Genomic DNA, 18,139 nt, shown 5'->3' with positions numbered 1-18,139 from the left:
TCTGGTCAGAGAGAGACAGCTGGCATGTTTTGGGTGAAAGGTGAAGATACCCTGTTTGTACATTTCACTAGAGGTATACCGGGAATTAGGTACCGGTGGAAACTGATGATTTGCTGGCAGGATTACACCTCGCAGAAGGAATAGGAACGCTTAAAAATCCTTGGGAAAGAGAAATCTGGTCAGTCCTCCACATAACAAAAAGAGTTTAGAAATGTTTACTATTGAACGCATTTATTCCACTATCGTGACAGTCTTGTGGCTGAAATTTAGTCAAGTAATTAATGTACAGTACAATATACGAGAAAAATCCCACTCGAAAATCCTCCAAAGTGATAGATGGCAGTAATGGATCTGCGATGCGGTGTGAAGTAAAAGCAAACGCACGAAAATCGATGGTCAGAAAGGAAGCGGCAAGAGCAGAGTGGATTAGTGCGCAGGCGCAGTCCTGCCCCTATGAATCAATTGGTCGGCTCTGAAGCGGAGGGGGCGAGTTTGCGCATGCTCGGTCTGCTAAAGCTGCCGAAGAAATAGGCGTTGGAAGAATTCTTGTTAAAGATTAAAACGACAAAATGGTGCGTACAAGTTGCTGAATATTTTGCAAGTAACAACGTGGCGCTGTCACAATCTGACATTAGCAGAAGTTGCTTTTGTTTTGAATTAGTGTCGGGCGATCTGTTATGGCAGATTTATCATTGCTCATTATTAGGATTTGGGGAGGATGGAGTCGTCAGCCAGCATAATAAATCTGCTGTGATCAACCGAGTGTCCATCGACCTTAAGATTTAAAGGTGTTTGATCGTCATCTGCAGCGTAGTGTCAGTGAGGCTGGAAACGTTTCAGCTTTTTGCTCTGACTGAGTCAACACAAATTACGAGTTCTGTCAGTGATGCGTGGCCCTCGGATAAGATAGGCAGAGGAAACCTTATTTTAGTCAAAATGAAAGATCTCGAAGAAGCAGGCATTTCTTTAATTCAAAACAAGGGATGTAGTTCTAATCGCTTACATATAAATCATTTATCGTGTTAGCAGATGTGCAGTGGATAACAGGACTAGCGAGATTCCCGACATGTCTGGTTACGCTCTACTGTTAAAGATAGCGGAGGAGAGGGCAGCTCACGTGACGTACACAGTTCGATTGTTTAATTCATTTACGAATTCGGAGTGTTTAAATGCTGCAGTAACTGTGATAGTCTCCTGTAAAGATCAGCTAAAATAAACACGTATAGACGGAGAGAGTTACACATCCGTACTTTATACCACATAAAATCAAACATCCATTAGTTACTTGTGCATACAAAGTAGGTATATCAATTTTTCATTTTTTTCCCTAAAACTTCTTTATTATAGTTCAGTTTAAGTCGGTCTGAAAATGTGTACATGGCTACATACACTTCCTTGTGGAAGTAATCGGATCCTCGAAACCTTTCACATTTTATTGAACTAAACGTTATAGTCACAATTTGTTGTGATGTTTTTACTTATTGTCTGTGTAAAATGATTTACTGTAATGGTCATATTAGTTTAAAATATGCTTGACATTATGCTTTTGCCATTACGTTAATGTTTAGCGGTTAGAACTAAGTGTCCATTTAGTGTTTGCATGGCGCGATGTAAAAGATCGAGTTAAGACATTGTGATGGAAGTTGAGAGACTTGTGTAAGAGCTCAAATAAATTCAGTAAAGTCTGAAAACTTGTCAGAGTTTGAGTACTTCAGAAAGGCATCCCTATACATGTCTGGGAGAAAATCCATGCACCCATTGAGCAGTGTTTTATCTGAACTAGAAAACAAGAACAGTGGATTAATTTGCTTATCAAACAAGCACCAGTAAATGATTGACAGTGTAGAAAAGTGAAATTCGGAATCGGATAATACCGTTAGCATCTCAAGACATTTAGATGTTTGGAGTAAACTCTCATGATCCAAATCTGAATGTCTCTTATTGCAAAATACTAAGGGCTGGAAACCTCTCGATACCGTTGCATTTGATTATTTTGGAGGACAGAGCATGCCCATTTTCCCAGCTCACAAAATAAATAAATAAAGAAAAAAATCATTTGTGACAACGTTTCTTTCAGTTTACTGCTGTGTACCCATGGATTAAATAATTTGTAGAGGCAGCATTTATTAATGATTTAGCTGGCACTCCAGATTATTCTTGTATTATTCAGTCTATTTGAATATCTGCTTCCTTGTTTTATGTCAGCCATTTGCAGTTAAGTGAACACCTGTAGTCAAAACAATAGACATTATTAGCTTAATAATTAAAAAGAAAAAGTTGCCAAGCTCTGAATTTCATTTGCATATCTGTTGCAAGTAGCCAGTTTCCTTCCACAACCCAGTGGATTGCAGGATGAGGTTGACCTGATTGTATGCTAAACCGCTCTGAGTGAGTGTTAAAGATGAAGACTCGCTCCTGCCTTGAATGTGGTGATCTTGGGGTAGGCTTCTTCCTCCTGAGAACCTGCATTGGAATAAGCTGGTTTTGAAATGACTACAGTGGAACCTCGTAAACCAATTTGGTTGTGAACCGAAGTAATTTCCCCCATAGGATTGTATGTAAAAACAATTAATCCGTTCCAGAGCTGTAAATATATATTTTTTTAAAGATTTTTAAGCACAAATATAGTTAATTATACCATAGAATGCACAGCATAATGGTAAACTAAATGTAAAAACATTGAATAACACTGAGAAAACCTTGAACAACAGAGAAAACTAACACTGCAAGAGTTTGCGCTATAGCCTTATGAACTGCTCGCTAAAAACACTTTTTTTTTAATGAGTTTTAAGCACAGGGGAAAAAATGGACGTTTGAAAAATCCGTAATTTAATAAACCACCAAGAAAAGTAACATTGCAACAATTCACGCTACGAACCGATCGCTGTAAACAGAAGTGAAGAGGAGGTTAAAATCCAATAGAAAAAGTCTTCATTAAATACAGCGAGGTTAAAACAATGCTCGGATCTGTCTCTTTAAAAACAAGCCTGGTGCATTCTTTATAACTGCTTTCTTGCCCTTATGCGTCCAGCTGTCTCTCTCTTTCTCGCTCGCTCACGTGTGTGTCTTTCTCTGTCTGTCTGTGTGTCTGTCTGTCTGAGTGTCTGTGTGTGTGTGTATCTCTCTCTCGCGCACGTGTCTGTCTGTGTCTGTGTCTGTGTGTGTGTGTGTGTATCTCGCACGCAAGCACGTGTGTGTGTGTGTCTCTCTCTCTCGCGCACGTGTCTGTCTGTGTGTGTGTGTCTCTCTCTCGCGCACGTGTCTGTCTGTGTGTGTGTGTCTCTCTCTCCCTGCACAGGGAGAGATTGAACACGTGCAGAAATCATCGGCGCGCACAAACCGAAAGGGAAACTGGCTTGTTCATATACCGAGTCCATGGTCGTGAACAGATGCAAAAGTTTGGCGAACCGATTTATATGTGTTCCGAGACGTTCGTGAGCCGAGGTTCCACTGTATGTCATGCCTGTGCATTCTAATTATTTAAAGGCTGTAACGATGTGATTTGAGTGGGTTGTAGTATCAGAATATCTTTTTTCATTTTGGACCGTAGGTTTTGTGATCCAGGCCTTTAATGACTTCTTGGGCACAGCCATCAGCAGCGTGTCTTTCTGCAGAGAGAGTGTCGACCTTGTCGAGAGGTTTACTTACCTTGGCAGTGACATTCATGTCTCTGGTGACTCTTCCTATGAAGTCAGTAGACGGATTGGGAGAGCATGGGGGGGTCATGAGGTCGCTGGAAAGGGGTGTGTGGCGCTCCCGACATCTATGCAAAAAGGACGAAGGTCCAAGTCTTGAGTCCTGGTGCTTCCTGTCTTGCTATATGGTTGCGAGACATGGACGCTATCCAGTTTCCTGAGATGAAGACTGGACTCCTTTGGTACCGTGTCTCTTCGGAGAATCCTTGGGTACCATTGGTTTGTCTTTGTATCGAATGAGCGGTTGATCATGGAGTCCCAAATAAGGCACATTACCTCCATTGTGAGGGAGTGTCAGTTACGGCACTATGGCCATGTGGTGCGTTTCCCAGAGGGTGATCCAGCTCATAATCAATCAATCAATCAATCAACATTTATTTATATAGCACATATTCATACAAAAAAATTTAGCTCAAAGTGCTTTACAAAATGAATAGAAAAATAGAAGACACAATAAAAAATAAACATAAGTCAACATTAATTAACATAGAATAAGAGTAAGGTCCGATGGCCAGGGTGGACGGAAAAAACAAAAAAAAACTCCAAAAGCTGGAGAAAAAAATAAAATCTGTAGGGGTTCCAGACCAAGAGACCGCCCAGTCCCCTCTGGGCATTCTACCTAACATAAATCATCATATTTTCATGGAAGGACCTGATGATGATGGTCACGTAGACTTCTGGCTTTCAGTCCATCATTGTTGGAGCATCATGATGCTTTGAGTAGGTGGTGGTGGCGCAGGCCGCCACCACAAAGAAACCGGAAAAAGAAACAGAAGAGAGTAGGGGTCAGTGCATTTTAGAGCCACCATGAATAGTTATTATGAAGAATTGAACATACAGAGTATCAGTATTAAGTTAAAGTGAAGTTATAAAAAGGCCATGTTAAAGTAATGTGTTTTCAGCAGTGTTTTAAATTGCTCTACTGTATTTGCCTGGCGAATTCCTATCGGCAGGCTATTCCAGATTTTAGGTGCATAGCAGCAGAAGGCCACCTCACCACTTCTTTTAAGTTTAGCTTTTGGAATTATAAGGAGACACTCATTTGAAGATCTAAGGTTACGATTTGGAATATAACGTGTCAGGCATTCCGATATATAAGATGGAGCGAGATTATTTAAGGCTTTATAAACCATAAGCAGTATTTTAAAGTCAATCCTGAATGACACAGATAACCAGTGTAGTGACATCAAAACTGGAGAAATGTGTTCGGATTTTCTTTTCCCAGTTAGGATTCTAGCAGCTGCATTCTGCACTCGTTGCAAATGATTTATGTCTTATGTCATAAGATCCTCATTGTTGGGGACCCAAGTGGCTGAACCAGGCTAAGGAGTCGCCCACGTAACACCTGGCTGCGGCAGGTAGAGGGTCATTTCTGGAGGGTGGGATTGGACCGCATGTCTACCTGGGGGTTGCAAACTGAGATCCCGAGTTGTTTCCTTGTGCAGTGGGTGTGGAAATGCACTGTACCAGTGCACGCCCCCCAACTTGACTTGACTTGTTTTGTGATGAGTTCAGCAGTAGCTTTAACAAACAGATCTGCTGATGTTGTGCAAACAACATTACTTTAGCCAAACCAGTCCAAGTTCTTTCAGTGAAATTTAAGTTTGGCTGAAATGGGACATGACAAGCTCATATCTTGCGCCTTTCAAAATGTCTCGGCTTCCTAGCTGTAAGAAGAAAAGGCAGTGTTTGCAGCAAATGAGGTGAATGGGTAGCTTTGAGAACAATGCACAGGCTGCAATTTTAACAGTCACTGCGTCCAACTAATCAGCCTTGACTAGTCCAGCTTACGTCAGTGAGTTAAAAATGGACAACTATAGCCTGAGATCTGTTTGTGAGACGTATTAACTGGGTGTTCAATCTGCAAGATTAGAACATTTGAACAATTTTGATGAGAGCTGGCCATTCTGCAAAATAAATTTGCCAATCCTATCCACCTCGTTTCCCTGAAATAAGTCAAGTTTTGAAGGTCCCTGAAGTTCTTCTCTCTACCACAATATTTGGAAACTTACTTTATGTGTCTGTAGTTCTCGTTGTGCAAAAACTTTTCTGAAGGTGTGCAAAATGTATCCTTAACAAGTTTCTCAATTTGTTCCAGTGTTCCTGTTGAAGAATTTTTTATAAAGTAATTTCAGCGAACCACTGCATTAATTCTTTTCATAATTTTAAATACTTCAATCATGTCAGCTCTTAATCTCTCTTGGCTGGAACTATGAAGTTTTCTCTTGTAACTCCTACCTGTCAGTCCCGGAATCAGTCTAGTCACGCTTGGTTGATTGTATTATTTGCTCAGGGAGCATTTTTATTTTATGTGTTTCTTCTGCTATATTTCATCTAAATTTCCTGTTGGGATTAACGAACTTTGTCTGAACTCATTTAAGAAAGATCAATGGCCAGACGCTGATCTCTGACGAGACACGTAATTCTTATGAATTCCTGTCGCCTAACCCTTTGGTCCTGGTGTTTAAGCCAGTTTTCTGCCTACCTACATACAGTGCTCTGAATTCCCACTTTCCTTTTGTTTGATCACTAGCCTGTCATATGGTGACTTATAAAAATCTTCTGAAAATGAACATAAATCATATCATATACACTTGTCTTTATTGTATGCTTGTGCTGCTTCCTCATAGAATTTTAGCATGCGAGTAAAACACGATCTCCTCCATCTGAACTCCTGTTGACTATTTCCCAGTATCATATGAGGCTTGATCTTTTCCTAAATAATTATTCCCAGTTATTTACCTGTGATGCACTGTTAAGCTTACTGGCCTATAGTCACTTAGAAGTCTTAGATCATCCCAATCACCTTTTTTATATAGCATGACTAGGGGGACTTTGCCCCCTGTTCGCTTCGCTTAACCAGCAGAGGTGGCGTACAATACGCCGGCCACTTCACATCTCTGTCGCTCACGTTGTGAAGACCCCTTCTGCTAAGGACATGCGGTCGCTCCTCTGAAACCCCGTCTTAAACGGTGATACAATGGGAAACAAATTTTTTTACCTCCTCTTTGCTCGATCAGCTTTTGGCTTGCTGCTGCTGCCACCGTGCTATGTGATCTTCATGTCACACAGCACTTCGAACATTTAAAAGCCTGTACAGCAGCTGTCCTTTTGTCTCACTGCCTTGTCTCACGGGACGTTAAAGTGTCTCCGAGAAAGTCAGGTCTCGTCTCCTTCCAATATTTTTTTTTATAATAGAGAGATAACATTTACTAATTTCAGGTCCTTGGGAATTTCCGAGTGCAATGATTTTTGAAAAATACACATCAATTTTGTATGTATGTGCTCGCTAACAACAACAACAACATTTATTTATATAGCACATTTTCATACAAGCAGTAGCTCAAAGTGCTTTACATAAAAAAGAATAGAAAAATAAAAGACACAATAAGAAAACAAAATAAATCAACATTAATTAACATCGAATAAGAGTAAGGTCCAATGGCCAGGGGAGACAGAAAAAACAAAAACTCCAGACGGCTGGAGAAAAAATAAAATCTGTAGGGATTCCAGACCATGAGACCGGCCAGTCCCCTCTGGGCATTCTACCTCACATAAATGAAACAGTCCTCTTTGGATTTAGGGTTCTCATAGAAGGACTTGATGATGATGGTCACGTAGACTTCTGGCTTTTAGTCCATCAATGTTGGAACATCACGGTGCTTTGATTAGGTGTTGGTGGCGGCGCAGATCTCCATCACAGAAAACCAGGAAAGAAACAGAAGAGAGAGTAGGGGTTAGTATGGATTTTAGAGTCACCATGAATAGTTATTATAATGAATTGAATATACAGAGTATCAGGATTAAATGAAGGTGAAATTATCAGAAATCCATGTTAAAGTAATGTGTTTTCAGCAGTTTTTTAAAGTGCTCCACCGTATTAGCCTGGCAAATTCCTATTGGCAGGCTATTCCAGATTTTAGGTGCATAACAGCAGAAGGCCACCTCACCACTTTATTTAAGTTTAGTTCTTGGAATTCTAAGCAGACACTCATTTGAAGATCTAAGGTTACGATTTGGAATGTAACGTGTCAGACATTCCGATATATAAGATGGAGTGAGATTATTTAAGGCTTTATAAACCATAAGAAGTATTTTAAAGTCAATTCCGAATGACACAGGTAACCAGTGTAGTGACATCAAAACTGGAGAGATGTGCTCGGATTTTCTTTTCCTAGTTAGGATTCTAGCAGCTTCATTCTGCACTCGTTGCAAACGATTTATGTCTTTTTGGGTAGTCCTGAGAGGAGTGCGTTACAGTAATCTAGTCGACTGAAAACAAACACGTGAACTAATTTCTCAGTATCTTTCAGTGATATAAGAGGTCTGACTTTTGCTATGTTTTTTTAAGTGAACAAATGTTGTCCTAGTGGTCTGATGAATACAGTAATCCCTTGCTATATCGCGCTTTGACTTTCGCGGTTTCGCTCTATCGCGGATTTTATATGAAAGCATAACTAAATATATAACGCGGATTTTTAAGCTGCTTTTGGGCTCTGGACAATGTGTCTTTTACTTCCTGTACATGCTTCCTCAGTTGGTTTGCCCAGTTGATTTCATACAAGAGACGCTATTGGCGGATGACTGAGAAGCTAACCAATCAGAGCACGCAGTTAAGTTCCTGCTTGCTGAATGAAGTGTTTACCAGGAAGTCTCGTCTCGCTCATTCAGCATCAATGTGTTTCGCTGTGTAAAGAGTTGTGCTCTTTTGTGTTTATCTTTGTGCATAGTCAAGCCCTTCATTATGGCTCCAAAACGATCTGCTACTGCTTCAGGGGCCGTGCCCAAGCGCAAACAGAAGATGTTAACGATTGCGAAAAGGTAAACGTTTTGGATTTGTTGAAGGCTACGATTCTTTTTATTTAAAAAGTAGGAAAGGAATATAAGATCTACAGCCACAGTGTCCTTTTAACCAGGGTGCAAAACGAGTTGTAAGTGGATGTAATAAGGCAGTAGTCTGGATGGAATCTGCTTTAGGGATTTGGATTGACTGCCAGAAGAAGAACAACGGCAGTACTACACAATCGCCTGAAGTGGCTCCTTTAAGGGCTGTAACGCTCTCCTTTGTTGTGCAGTAAAATAAAATGCATTGTTATCGGACAAGTCATCGTGTCATTGTTGGTGAGTAACCATAATTAATTTTCTACTTACAGTACTTAGTACATGTACGTACGTTTAGTGTCACTGTACACACACATTTACTGTATACTATTTTTGTTGCATTGTCTATCGTAATGGCTGTAACGTGATATTGGAGACACTCAATATCTTTAAAATAATATTTAGGTTTTACTGTATATAAACAGTGTGTTTATATACATAATTTCAATGAATCTTACCTAATATCTAAGAGAATACAAAGGGATTATGCCTTATAACTGTGCAGGGAATATTTATAAACAGTGTGGGAGAGTTTATAAGGGCTTAAAATATATAAAAATAACCATAGAAACATATGGTTTCTACTTGGCGGATTTTCGCCTATCGCGGGGTGGTCTGGAGCATAACCCCTCGATCGAGGAGGGATTACTATATGTGATTTAAAATTCAGGTCACAGTGAACAGTTACCCCTAAGTTCTTTACCTCCATCTCGACTTTTAATCCTAATACATCAAGTTTATTTCAAATAATCTCATTGTCTCCATTATTGCCAATGACTAAAATTTGTTTTCTCTAATCACCCTGAGCATTTTAAGTTAATGTTATTTGTCTGTGTGATTTGTTAGATTTCATTTTTTTTAATCTAAGCAGCACTTCTCCCTCTACAATTTCCCAATCACTGAATATCTCCTTGGCAGTTTCTGTAACTGCTGGCTGGCTATCCACTTCTTCACATGTGAAATCTTTAGAATAACAAAATGCACATTTGGAGCACTTGCTATTTCACTGGCTGGACATTTAACTTTGCCCTTAGTGATAGTAATACATTTCACTTCCTCCATGGCTGTTCCTTTTGTGCTAAAATACTGAAAGATTTATGATCTATGTAGAGGAATTGGTTTGTCTGCAAGGAGTACAAATTGTAAATGCATATGGGAGCCTGCTGGGCTAGTAGCTTTACAAACCTGGTAGCCCAGCATTATGGGGTGGAAGGTTACTTGCAACTTCTTACAACAACAATTATTTGTAAAGCTTTGCTGTACACAAGTGCATAGCACTCCATCTTCTACTGAAATATTATAAACACAATCAGCATCTTGGAAGGGATTACTTTAGTACAGAGATCATTTTTAAAGGAATATGTCATGTTGACATGTGGTCTTTTTTCCAGTGTACAAAAAATATTTTATGAAAAATGAACTGAAAGGCTGCGTTAATAAATGTATTCTCCAATTTTGTTTTCAGACCTAAAAAATACATCACCAATTTAGTTTCTCTATCAAAATCATGACCATTTTAATTTTTAAGGTTACTCTAAGGTGCAGCATATCCTTTACAATGTCCTAAACCTTTACTTAACCATTTATACAGCCTCATTAAAAATTTTCATGGTTGGACTATTAAACAAATCCTCATGTTGCTAAAAAGGAGGTTTAGACCTAAAAGGCATCTTCACACTCTGCAGTGTCTGTTAGGAGCCCAAAATACATAATCAGTAAATGGTGAGCATCTTATTATTATTATTATTATTTTTTAATGAGATTCTCCTCTGTGGCTGTGTAATGCAAGGTCTGTTTTTTTTTATTATTTATTTATATAGCACATTTTCATACAAACAGTAGCTCAAAGTGCTTTACATATTAAAGAATAGAAAAATGAAAGACACAATTATAAAACAAAATAAATCAACATTAATTAACATTGAATAAGAGTAAGGTTCAATGGCCAGGGGGGACAGAAAAAACAAAAACTCCAGACGGCTGGAGAAAAAATAAAATCTGTAGGGATTCCAGACCATGAGACCGCCCAGTCCCCTCTGGGCATTCTACCTAACATAAATGAAACAGTCCTCTTTGGATTTAGGGATCTCACGGAAGGGCTTGATGATGATGATGGTCACGTAGACTTCTGCCTTTTAATCCATCCATCATTGTTGGTGCATCATGAAGCTTTGAGTAGGTGGAGGTGGCGCAGGCCACCACCACAAAGAAACCGGAAAAAGAAACAGAAAAGAGAGTAGGGGTCAGTACCGATTTTAGAGCCACCATGAATAGTTATTATGATGAATTGAACATACAGAGTATCAGGATTAAATTAAAGTGAAGTTATGAGAAGGCCATGTTAAAGTAATGTGTTTTCAGCAGTGTTTTAAAGTGCTCTACTGTGTCAGCCTGGCGTATTCCTATTGGCAGGCTATTCCAGATTTTAGGTGCATAGCAGCAGAAGGCCGCCTCACCAATTTGTAATGTTTGCAATGGAATATAGCCGTCTGGTTTAAAAAGGTAATGTCCATTTCCTAAGCCTGAATGCTTAAATTTGTGACAGGAGTCCAAGCCATCACATGTGATAAATAAACTACTGAAGTCATTTTATCAGAGGTAACAAGCCTTACCAGTTGAAAAGAGTTACTTGCTGCATCAGTGTACATTTTTATTTCCATGTTGTACATTTAATGAAAATACTCCATCAGCATTTCTTAGATCTTGCATGCTGACTAGTATAGTAAACAGTTTCATGTTACTGTGCTTTCATACCTTATCAATACTAAACTGGTTTCGCCTGAAAACAAAGCACCGCTTTTATTTATGGTCTCAGGATGCTTTCTGTATACAACATGGTTTAATTCTCTGACTTGGCTGTGATGATGTCTCCTCTCTGCTGTCATTGCTCCTTCGAGGAATATCCTTCATGTTTAATCCACCTGGAAATATTCTTCCAGTATTTGTGAAGTTATTTTCTATTTATTTTGTCATCTTGCTGCTTGTAATTGTGAGCCCTTTCACTTTTAACTGGTATTAAACCAGTAGTGGAATGATTGACCTTGTCCTTTGTTTGTGTGAGTGTGCGTGTGTGTGTTAAACCTGCGTGCAGACCGCAATGCAAGATGAGGGCACGATCAGCAGCCAAAACGCATTTCAACTTGTGGTGGGCTGTTTGACTGGCACATTGATATTCTCCTAGTCAGTGCTGAGTTCAGCAGTAGCTTTAACAAACAGATCTGCTGATGTTGTGCAAACAACATTACTTTAGCCAAACCAGTCCAAGTTCTTTCAGTGAAATTTAAGTTTGGCTGAAATGGGACATGACAAGCTCATATCTTGCGCCTTTCAAAATGTCTCGGCTTCCTAGCTGTAAGAAGGAAAGGCAGTGTTTGCAGCAAATGAGGTGAATGGGTAGCTTCGAGAACAATGCACAGGCTGCAATTTTAACAGTCAATGTGTCCAACTAATCAGCCTTGACTAGTCCAACTTACGTCAGTGAGTTAAAAATGGACACCTACAGTGGGTACGGAAAGCAGACCCCCTTCAATTTTTCACTCTTTGTTATATTGCAGCCATTTGCTAAAATCATTTAAATTATTTTTTTTCCTCATTAATGTACACACAGCACCCCATATTGACAGACAAAAAAAAGAATTTTTGAAATTGTTGCAGATTTATTAAAAAAGAAAAACTGAAATATGACATATCAAATTGAATGGGGTCTGAATACTTTCTGTACCCACTGTATAGTCTGAGATCTGTTTACGAGACGTATTAACTGGGTGTGCAACCTGGAAGATTAGAACATGTGAACAATTTTGATGAGAGCTGGCCATTCTGCAAAATAAGCTTGCCAATCCTATCCACCTCGTTTCCCTGAAATAAATCAAGTTTTGAAGGTCCCTGAAGTTCTTCTCTCTACCACAATATTTGGAAACTTACTTTATGTGTCTGCAGTTCTCGTTGTGCAAAAACTTTTCTGAAGGTATCCTTAACAAGTTTCTCAATTTGTTCCAGTGTTCCTGTTGAAGAATGTTTTATAAAGTAATGTCGGTGAACCACTGCATTAATTCTTTTCATAATTTTAAATACTTCAATCATGTCAGCTCTCAATCTCTCTTGGCTGGAACTATGAAGTTTTCTCTTGTAACTCCTACCTCTCAGTCCCGGAATCAGTCTAGTCACGCTTGGTTGATTGTATTGTTTGCTCAGCGAGTATTTTTATTTTATGTGTTTCTTCTGCTATATTTCATCTAAATTTCCTGTTGGGATTAATGAAGTTTGTCTAAACTCATTTAAGAAAGAACAGTTGCCAGATGCTGAACTCTGACGAGACACGTAATTCTTACGAATTCCTGTCACCTAACCCATTGGTCCTGGTGTTTACTGCCTCCTAGTCAGTAGGTGACAGTGTTTGGTCAATTTCACAGCAGAGGAAGTAAGACTCTGCTGATGGAAGAAGAGTTGTGCCTGTTGTTACTGACTTTAAGAAGAAAAAAGGAGAAAATCGAGTGTCAGACCCATTAACCAAAAGTGACGAAGGGTGGGAGAGTATAATAATTTTGTGAGTGAGTGACCTACATGATGAGCAGATGCACTTCAAATATTTCTTACCTGTCTTTTATGCTCTTTGATGACCTGGTGCATCATATTCAGTGCTTCATTTATCATGCAATCGAGAGTGACTTTCATTTGTCAGGCTGTCAGTCATGTTGTAACCAGCAGCAATTCTCTGTTTTGTAGGCAGAAGTGGAAGAAACATTAAAGAGAATCCAGAACCAGAAAGGGGTTCAAGGTATCATTATTGTGAACGCAGAAGGTATGATGATCTTTTCACTATAGAGAATTAAACATTATTATGATGACGTAAGGTTATTCACTTTTTGCATGGTAGAAATGAAGCAGGTTAGTAATAACTAATAATAAAGAGGCATTAGAGTTTTATCATCTAAGCATCAGCTGTTGACGTTAGAGTGAACTGAGTGTGTTGAGTTTTTTGGTTGAATTTCCTATAAGCTTGTATTATCTCTCTTTATTTGAATTAATTTATTGATCTCTCTAGGCATTCCAATAAAAACAACCTTGGATAATCCCACAACTGTGCAATATGCCGGGCTCATTCACCAGCTGGTGATAAAAGCCCGGAGCACAGTAAGAGACATGGACCCACAGAATGATCTTACCTTTCTTCGAATCCGCTCCAAGAAGAATGAAATAATGGTTGCACCAGGTAACCAGACACTTTTTTTGCCAGTCATTCTAATTATTAAACCGTTTAATCTTTTTATGTTATGATTGCAAAAGTGCACTAGATTATTTTTTTTTATACTTATGATATATATACTTAATATTCTCCTCCTTCTTGACTTAAGTGCAGCATTTGACACTGTTAATCATGAAATCCTCCTCTCATGTCTCTCCACTGTAGGGATCTCTTCAGTGGCTCATATCACATCTTTCTAAAAGATAACAGTTTGTCACACTCGGCCGATATAAATCCTTCACTTTACCTGTGTTGCGTGGTGTCCCTGAGGGTTCATTCCTTGGGCCATTACTCTTTCTACTTTATATCCTTCTTTTGGGTCAGATTATTCGCATACATGACCATAACTTCCACTTTTATGTAGACAATATACAGTTAGTACACACTCCCCTACAGACTCGCCTCAAACCACATTCACTGACTGCATCACTGATCTTAAGCTGTGGATGGAAAATAACTTTCTCAAACTTAATGCCAATAAAACTGAAGTGTTACTGGTAGGCCTAAACTCCCTACTTTCTAAGGCATCCAACTTCTCTGTTTCTATTGATGGTACACTTGTCAAACCTGTTCTAGTTGTCAGAAATCTTGGTTTGATTTATCACTTACCTTTGAGCCACACATCAGGTCTCTTTCGAAAATTTCATTCTTCATTCCCGCCTCCATCCATTTCTGTCCTTTAGTGATGCTGAAACTCATTGTTTCATAATGTCTCATATTGATTACTGTTATTCTCTCTTCATCAACCTCCCTGCAAAATCTATACAGAAGCTACAGTACATTCAGAACTCCACAGTCAGAGTCCTCACCCACGCAAAGCGTTCTGCTCACATCTCCCCTGTTCTCTCCCAACTTCCATCAAGGATTAAATTCAAGATTCTGCTTCTCACCTTCAAAGCCCTACATATCCTTGCCCCCATCTACCTCACTCAGCTCCCAGCTCCATACACTCCTTGTCACTCTCTCAGGTCCTCACACAGTAATCTCCTTACTGTCCCACGTACCAGACTCTCCACCCTGGGATTTAGGTCCTTCAGTGTTATGACCCCTCAACTCTGGAACTCTCTTTCTCAGTCTCTCCGAGTTTGCTCCTCTTTCTCCACCTTTAAATCTCAACTCAAAACTTTCCTCTTCTACGTACTGTTGTCTTCTGTATGATTTTTTATGTTAACTTATGTAAAGCGACCTTGGATTTATTATTATAAACTTATTATTATTATTTTCTTATTTTAATTAACATTGCAATACCCAATGATATATCAGTATATAAACTTGTTGTGTCACACTAATGGAGCAAAAAAGTTTGTCAGCAGTCATGTTTTAGAGTAGACTTCACTGTGACCGTCAACCTTTGTAACTTGATACGGTGTTGCATCATTGGTTCATTTTAGTAAATGTACAACAACACATTGTTTCTGTTTTTATCCAACAGATAAAGAATATTTCCTGATTGTAATCCAGAATCCTACAGACTAAGAAGATGCCTCGTCGTTGTTTGTTAATATTTATGGCCAAATCCTTCACTATTTTACGTTTTTTGCCAGTCCCTACAAGGTTTGTTTTATGCTGCCCAGTGCACCTTGAATTGAGCAGCATAAGTGCGGACAAAATTTATTTTAATACAGTTCAAACATTGTAGCAATTGCTTTATTGTTTTTTTCGTATTTAATATGAAACATTTTTCATTCTAGTAGTCTTCAGTTACTAGTGGAACTGCATGAACAGTCACAGAAGAAAATCAAATTCAATCTAAATTAAATAAAGCTCTTTGCAAGAAGCCAGCCAAAAGCACATGCTAATGATTTCAACAGTACAGAACAAGCACATTTCCTCATTGTAGATATCAAAAGTTTGCATATGTACACTAGGTGGGAAAAGAAAAGAAAAACTACATCTTTAGTATGAAAACATGACATGTTTTAAAAATACCATTCCCACCTTTTTGCAAGTGGTAGAATTTACTGAAGAACAGAAGTGAGTGTGTGCTGGCTCTCCAACGCCATACTAACTTCTCATCCTCGCCTGGCCTTGAGAGTGACAGCGCGATGTTTTAGTTTTATATTGTGCCTGATTCTTTGCTGATCATCAGTTTACAATCAAGTGGTTCAGCATAATGGGTTTTGTAGATTTAAGTCAGGGTGGATGGTACTCTGAAAGGTTAACCCTTTACTGACCATCTCCTGTACAAACTTAGACGAGGGTCGATTGCACCAGGAATGTGCTTTAATGAACTGCCTTCCATTTTGTCATGATCTATAATTGAAAATGTAATTTACATTTGTAGGTTCACTAATCGTTTTAGTCTGGCATATACTGCTAGTTCTTTCCTTGCTTAAACAACTGGAGGGGACAAAAACTTTTGCTAATTTATATTTTTAAACTTAAGTGACTTGTCCAGATTTCCACGTTTTCTGTTGCTTATGTCAACAGCATGGCCCTCAGAATATGAAGACTAGCTGGTACGTCCAATGGGAGCTTACTGGTTATGGTTTGAGACCTACAGATGGAACAAACAGCTTGTTGAGGTGGGCATTAAAAATGACTCCAGTGTGATTTGGGGACCACTAAAATACAGTGGGTCATTTGCTTAAATTAAGTTGAAGAATTAATATGAGAAAGTAAACAAGAGGCTTATTAAACTTAAATTCTAGAATGGTTAGGTAAATAATTATTTAAAATTAAATTTATGTAAAATCCCCATAATGTTAATTTTCTAGTATGTTATCCTTTATATTGTAAATTCACACGTGGAAATATTAATACAAGCTACTTATTTATGTCTATAGATCATATCAGCATGAATTTGTTTTTTTAAATGCATGTTTGGTATCTGTTGTCATGCCTTTTCTGTTGTTAGTGAATTACACAATTTCCCCTTGTTGACTAGGTAATTATTATTTCATGTATGTTGTTTCCTTGTTCTAAATAAAAAAGCAAGTTAAAAATTACTGGGCATTGAGGTTGCTTGCTGATTTTTCAGAGTGTCGCAGATTTCACAATTGCATGCCTAACTAAGGCTAAGCCTACGTCATTGCCTTCTGTAAGAAAGTTCCATAGTTTCTTTAGTTCAGTATTCATAAATGACGAATGAAGCAAAAAATAGCGTTAGTTGATTGAGATTTTCAGTAACAACTTCTTAAGTGTTTCTGTTCACATTCACTTCCTTGGGACCGTAAAGCACTTAATACAGCACATTGTGTTACAAAATTCAGCAGTAGGCACATTAACTTGCAGTTGGTTGACTAATGGTGTAAAGCTGGCATGCTTATATTTCTAAGCTTTAAAATTAGCTGCTACTTTATAGTTAAGATAAATGTCTGTCTTGGCGCAGTGAGTGGTTTGCTTTATTTCGCTCTCCTTTTCAGATTCAGTGCTGTAGGTAAGAGAAATTTTGGGGCAGCTATAACATGTAAGTTGATTAAAGTTTGCTGTGTATTTAGCGAAAATTACACGTTATCTTGTTATTCCTGAAACATAAAATGAAGTGTTGATTATGTGTGCTTAAATTATATGGCTGTACTGTTAATGTAAGGATAGGAAAATATCACCTCCCGAAGCACCCTGCTGTAACATCCGCCTATCATATAATCAACATTGTATGTAAAAAGACAATCTTAATGAGAAGTCAAGCAAAATGACACCTTTTTCTTAGCTAACTAGAAAGATTACAATATGCAAGCTTTCATCTTGCCTGAAGAAGAGGCCTGAGTTGCCTTGAAAGACTGCATATTGTAATCTTTTTAGTAAGCTAAGAAAAAGGTGTCATCTTGCTTGACTTCTCACTACATTCATAATGGCTAACATGGTACAACACCCGAGTACTAAAGACAATTTTAACAAAGCCAGAAAAATATCTCTCTATTATAAAAAAAAAATAAAAATCTTGGAGGGCTTGGAAGGAGACGATACGTGATCTTCTCGGAAGACTTTTAACGTCATGCGACACAAGGCAGTGAGACAAAAGTGTAACGATTTTTTCCGCTACACTTCACTAAGTATACACTGATGATTGCAGGTCAACCTCAAACTGCCTTCAACCCATTCCCACCGCGCCGAAAGGTGATTTATAATAATAAAAGTGTTATTAACTAAACCACACAGAGAAAAAAATGCAACAACAAAAAACTGTAATTAATACACTTTTACAGCACCCCCCATTTCCAATCTATACAATGAACACAAAGCATAAAATTATACATCCCAGAACTTTCCCCTTCGTCCTTTCGATTTAGTCTTTTTTTCCGTTTTACTATTTCTCCATAGTTCAGTTCATTAGACATGCCAATCCCAGAATATAAAAATTTACGGCTCACACTGC

General features: G+C 38.5%; 1 protein-coding gene across 1 annotated transcript; it reads left to right on the top strand.

Moving 5' to 3' along the window:
* Nucleotides 1-467: 467 nt before the first annotated feature.
* Nucleotides 468-16,769, top strand: dynlrb1 (dynein, light chain, roadblock-type 1). The gene is made up of 4 exons (XM_039735090.1): nucleotides 468-572; nucleotides 13,302-13,377; nucleotides 13,621-13,788; nucleotides 15,254-16,769. Exons 1-4 carry the CDS (start codon nucleotides 570-572, stop codon nucleotides 15,295-15,297), a joined length of 291 nt encoding a protein of 96 aa, XP_039591024.1. The 5' UTR covers nucleotides 468-569; the 3' UTR covers nucleotides 15,298-16,769.
* The last annotated feature ends 1,370 nt before the right edge of the window (nucleotides 16,770-18,139 follow it).

This window comes from Polypterus senegalus, chromosome 14 (assembly GCF_016835505.1).
Source record: "Polypterus senegalus isolate Bchr_013 chromosome 14, ASM1683550v1, whole genome shotgun sequence".
NCBI lineage: Eukaryota > Metazoa > Chordata > Cladistia > Polypteriformes > Polypteridae > Polypterus > Polypterus senegalus.
Note: the sequence above shows the minus strand (reverse complement) of the source record. Positions and strands in the feature narration are given on the sequence as shown.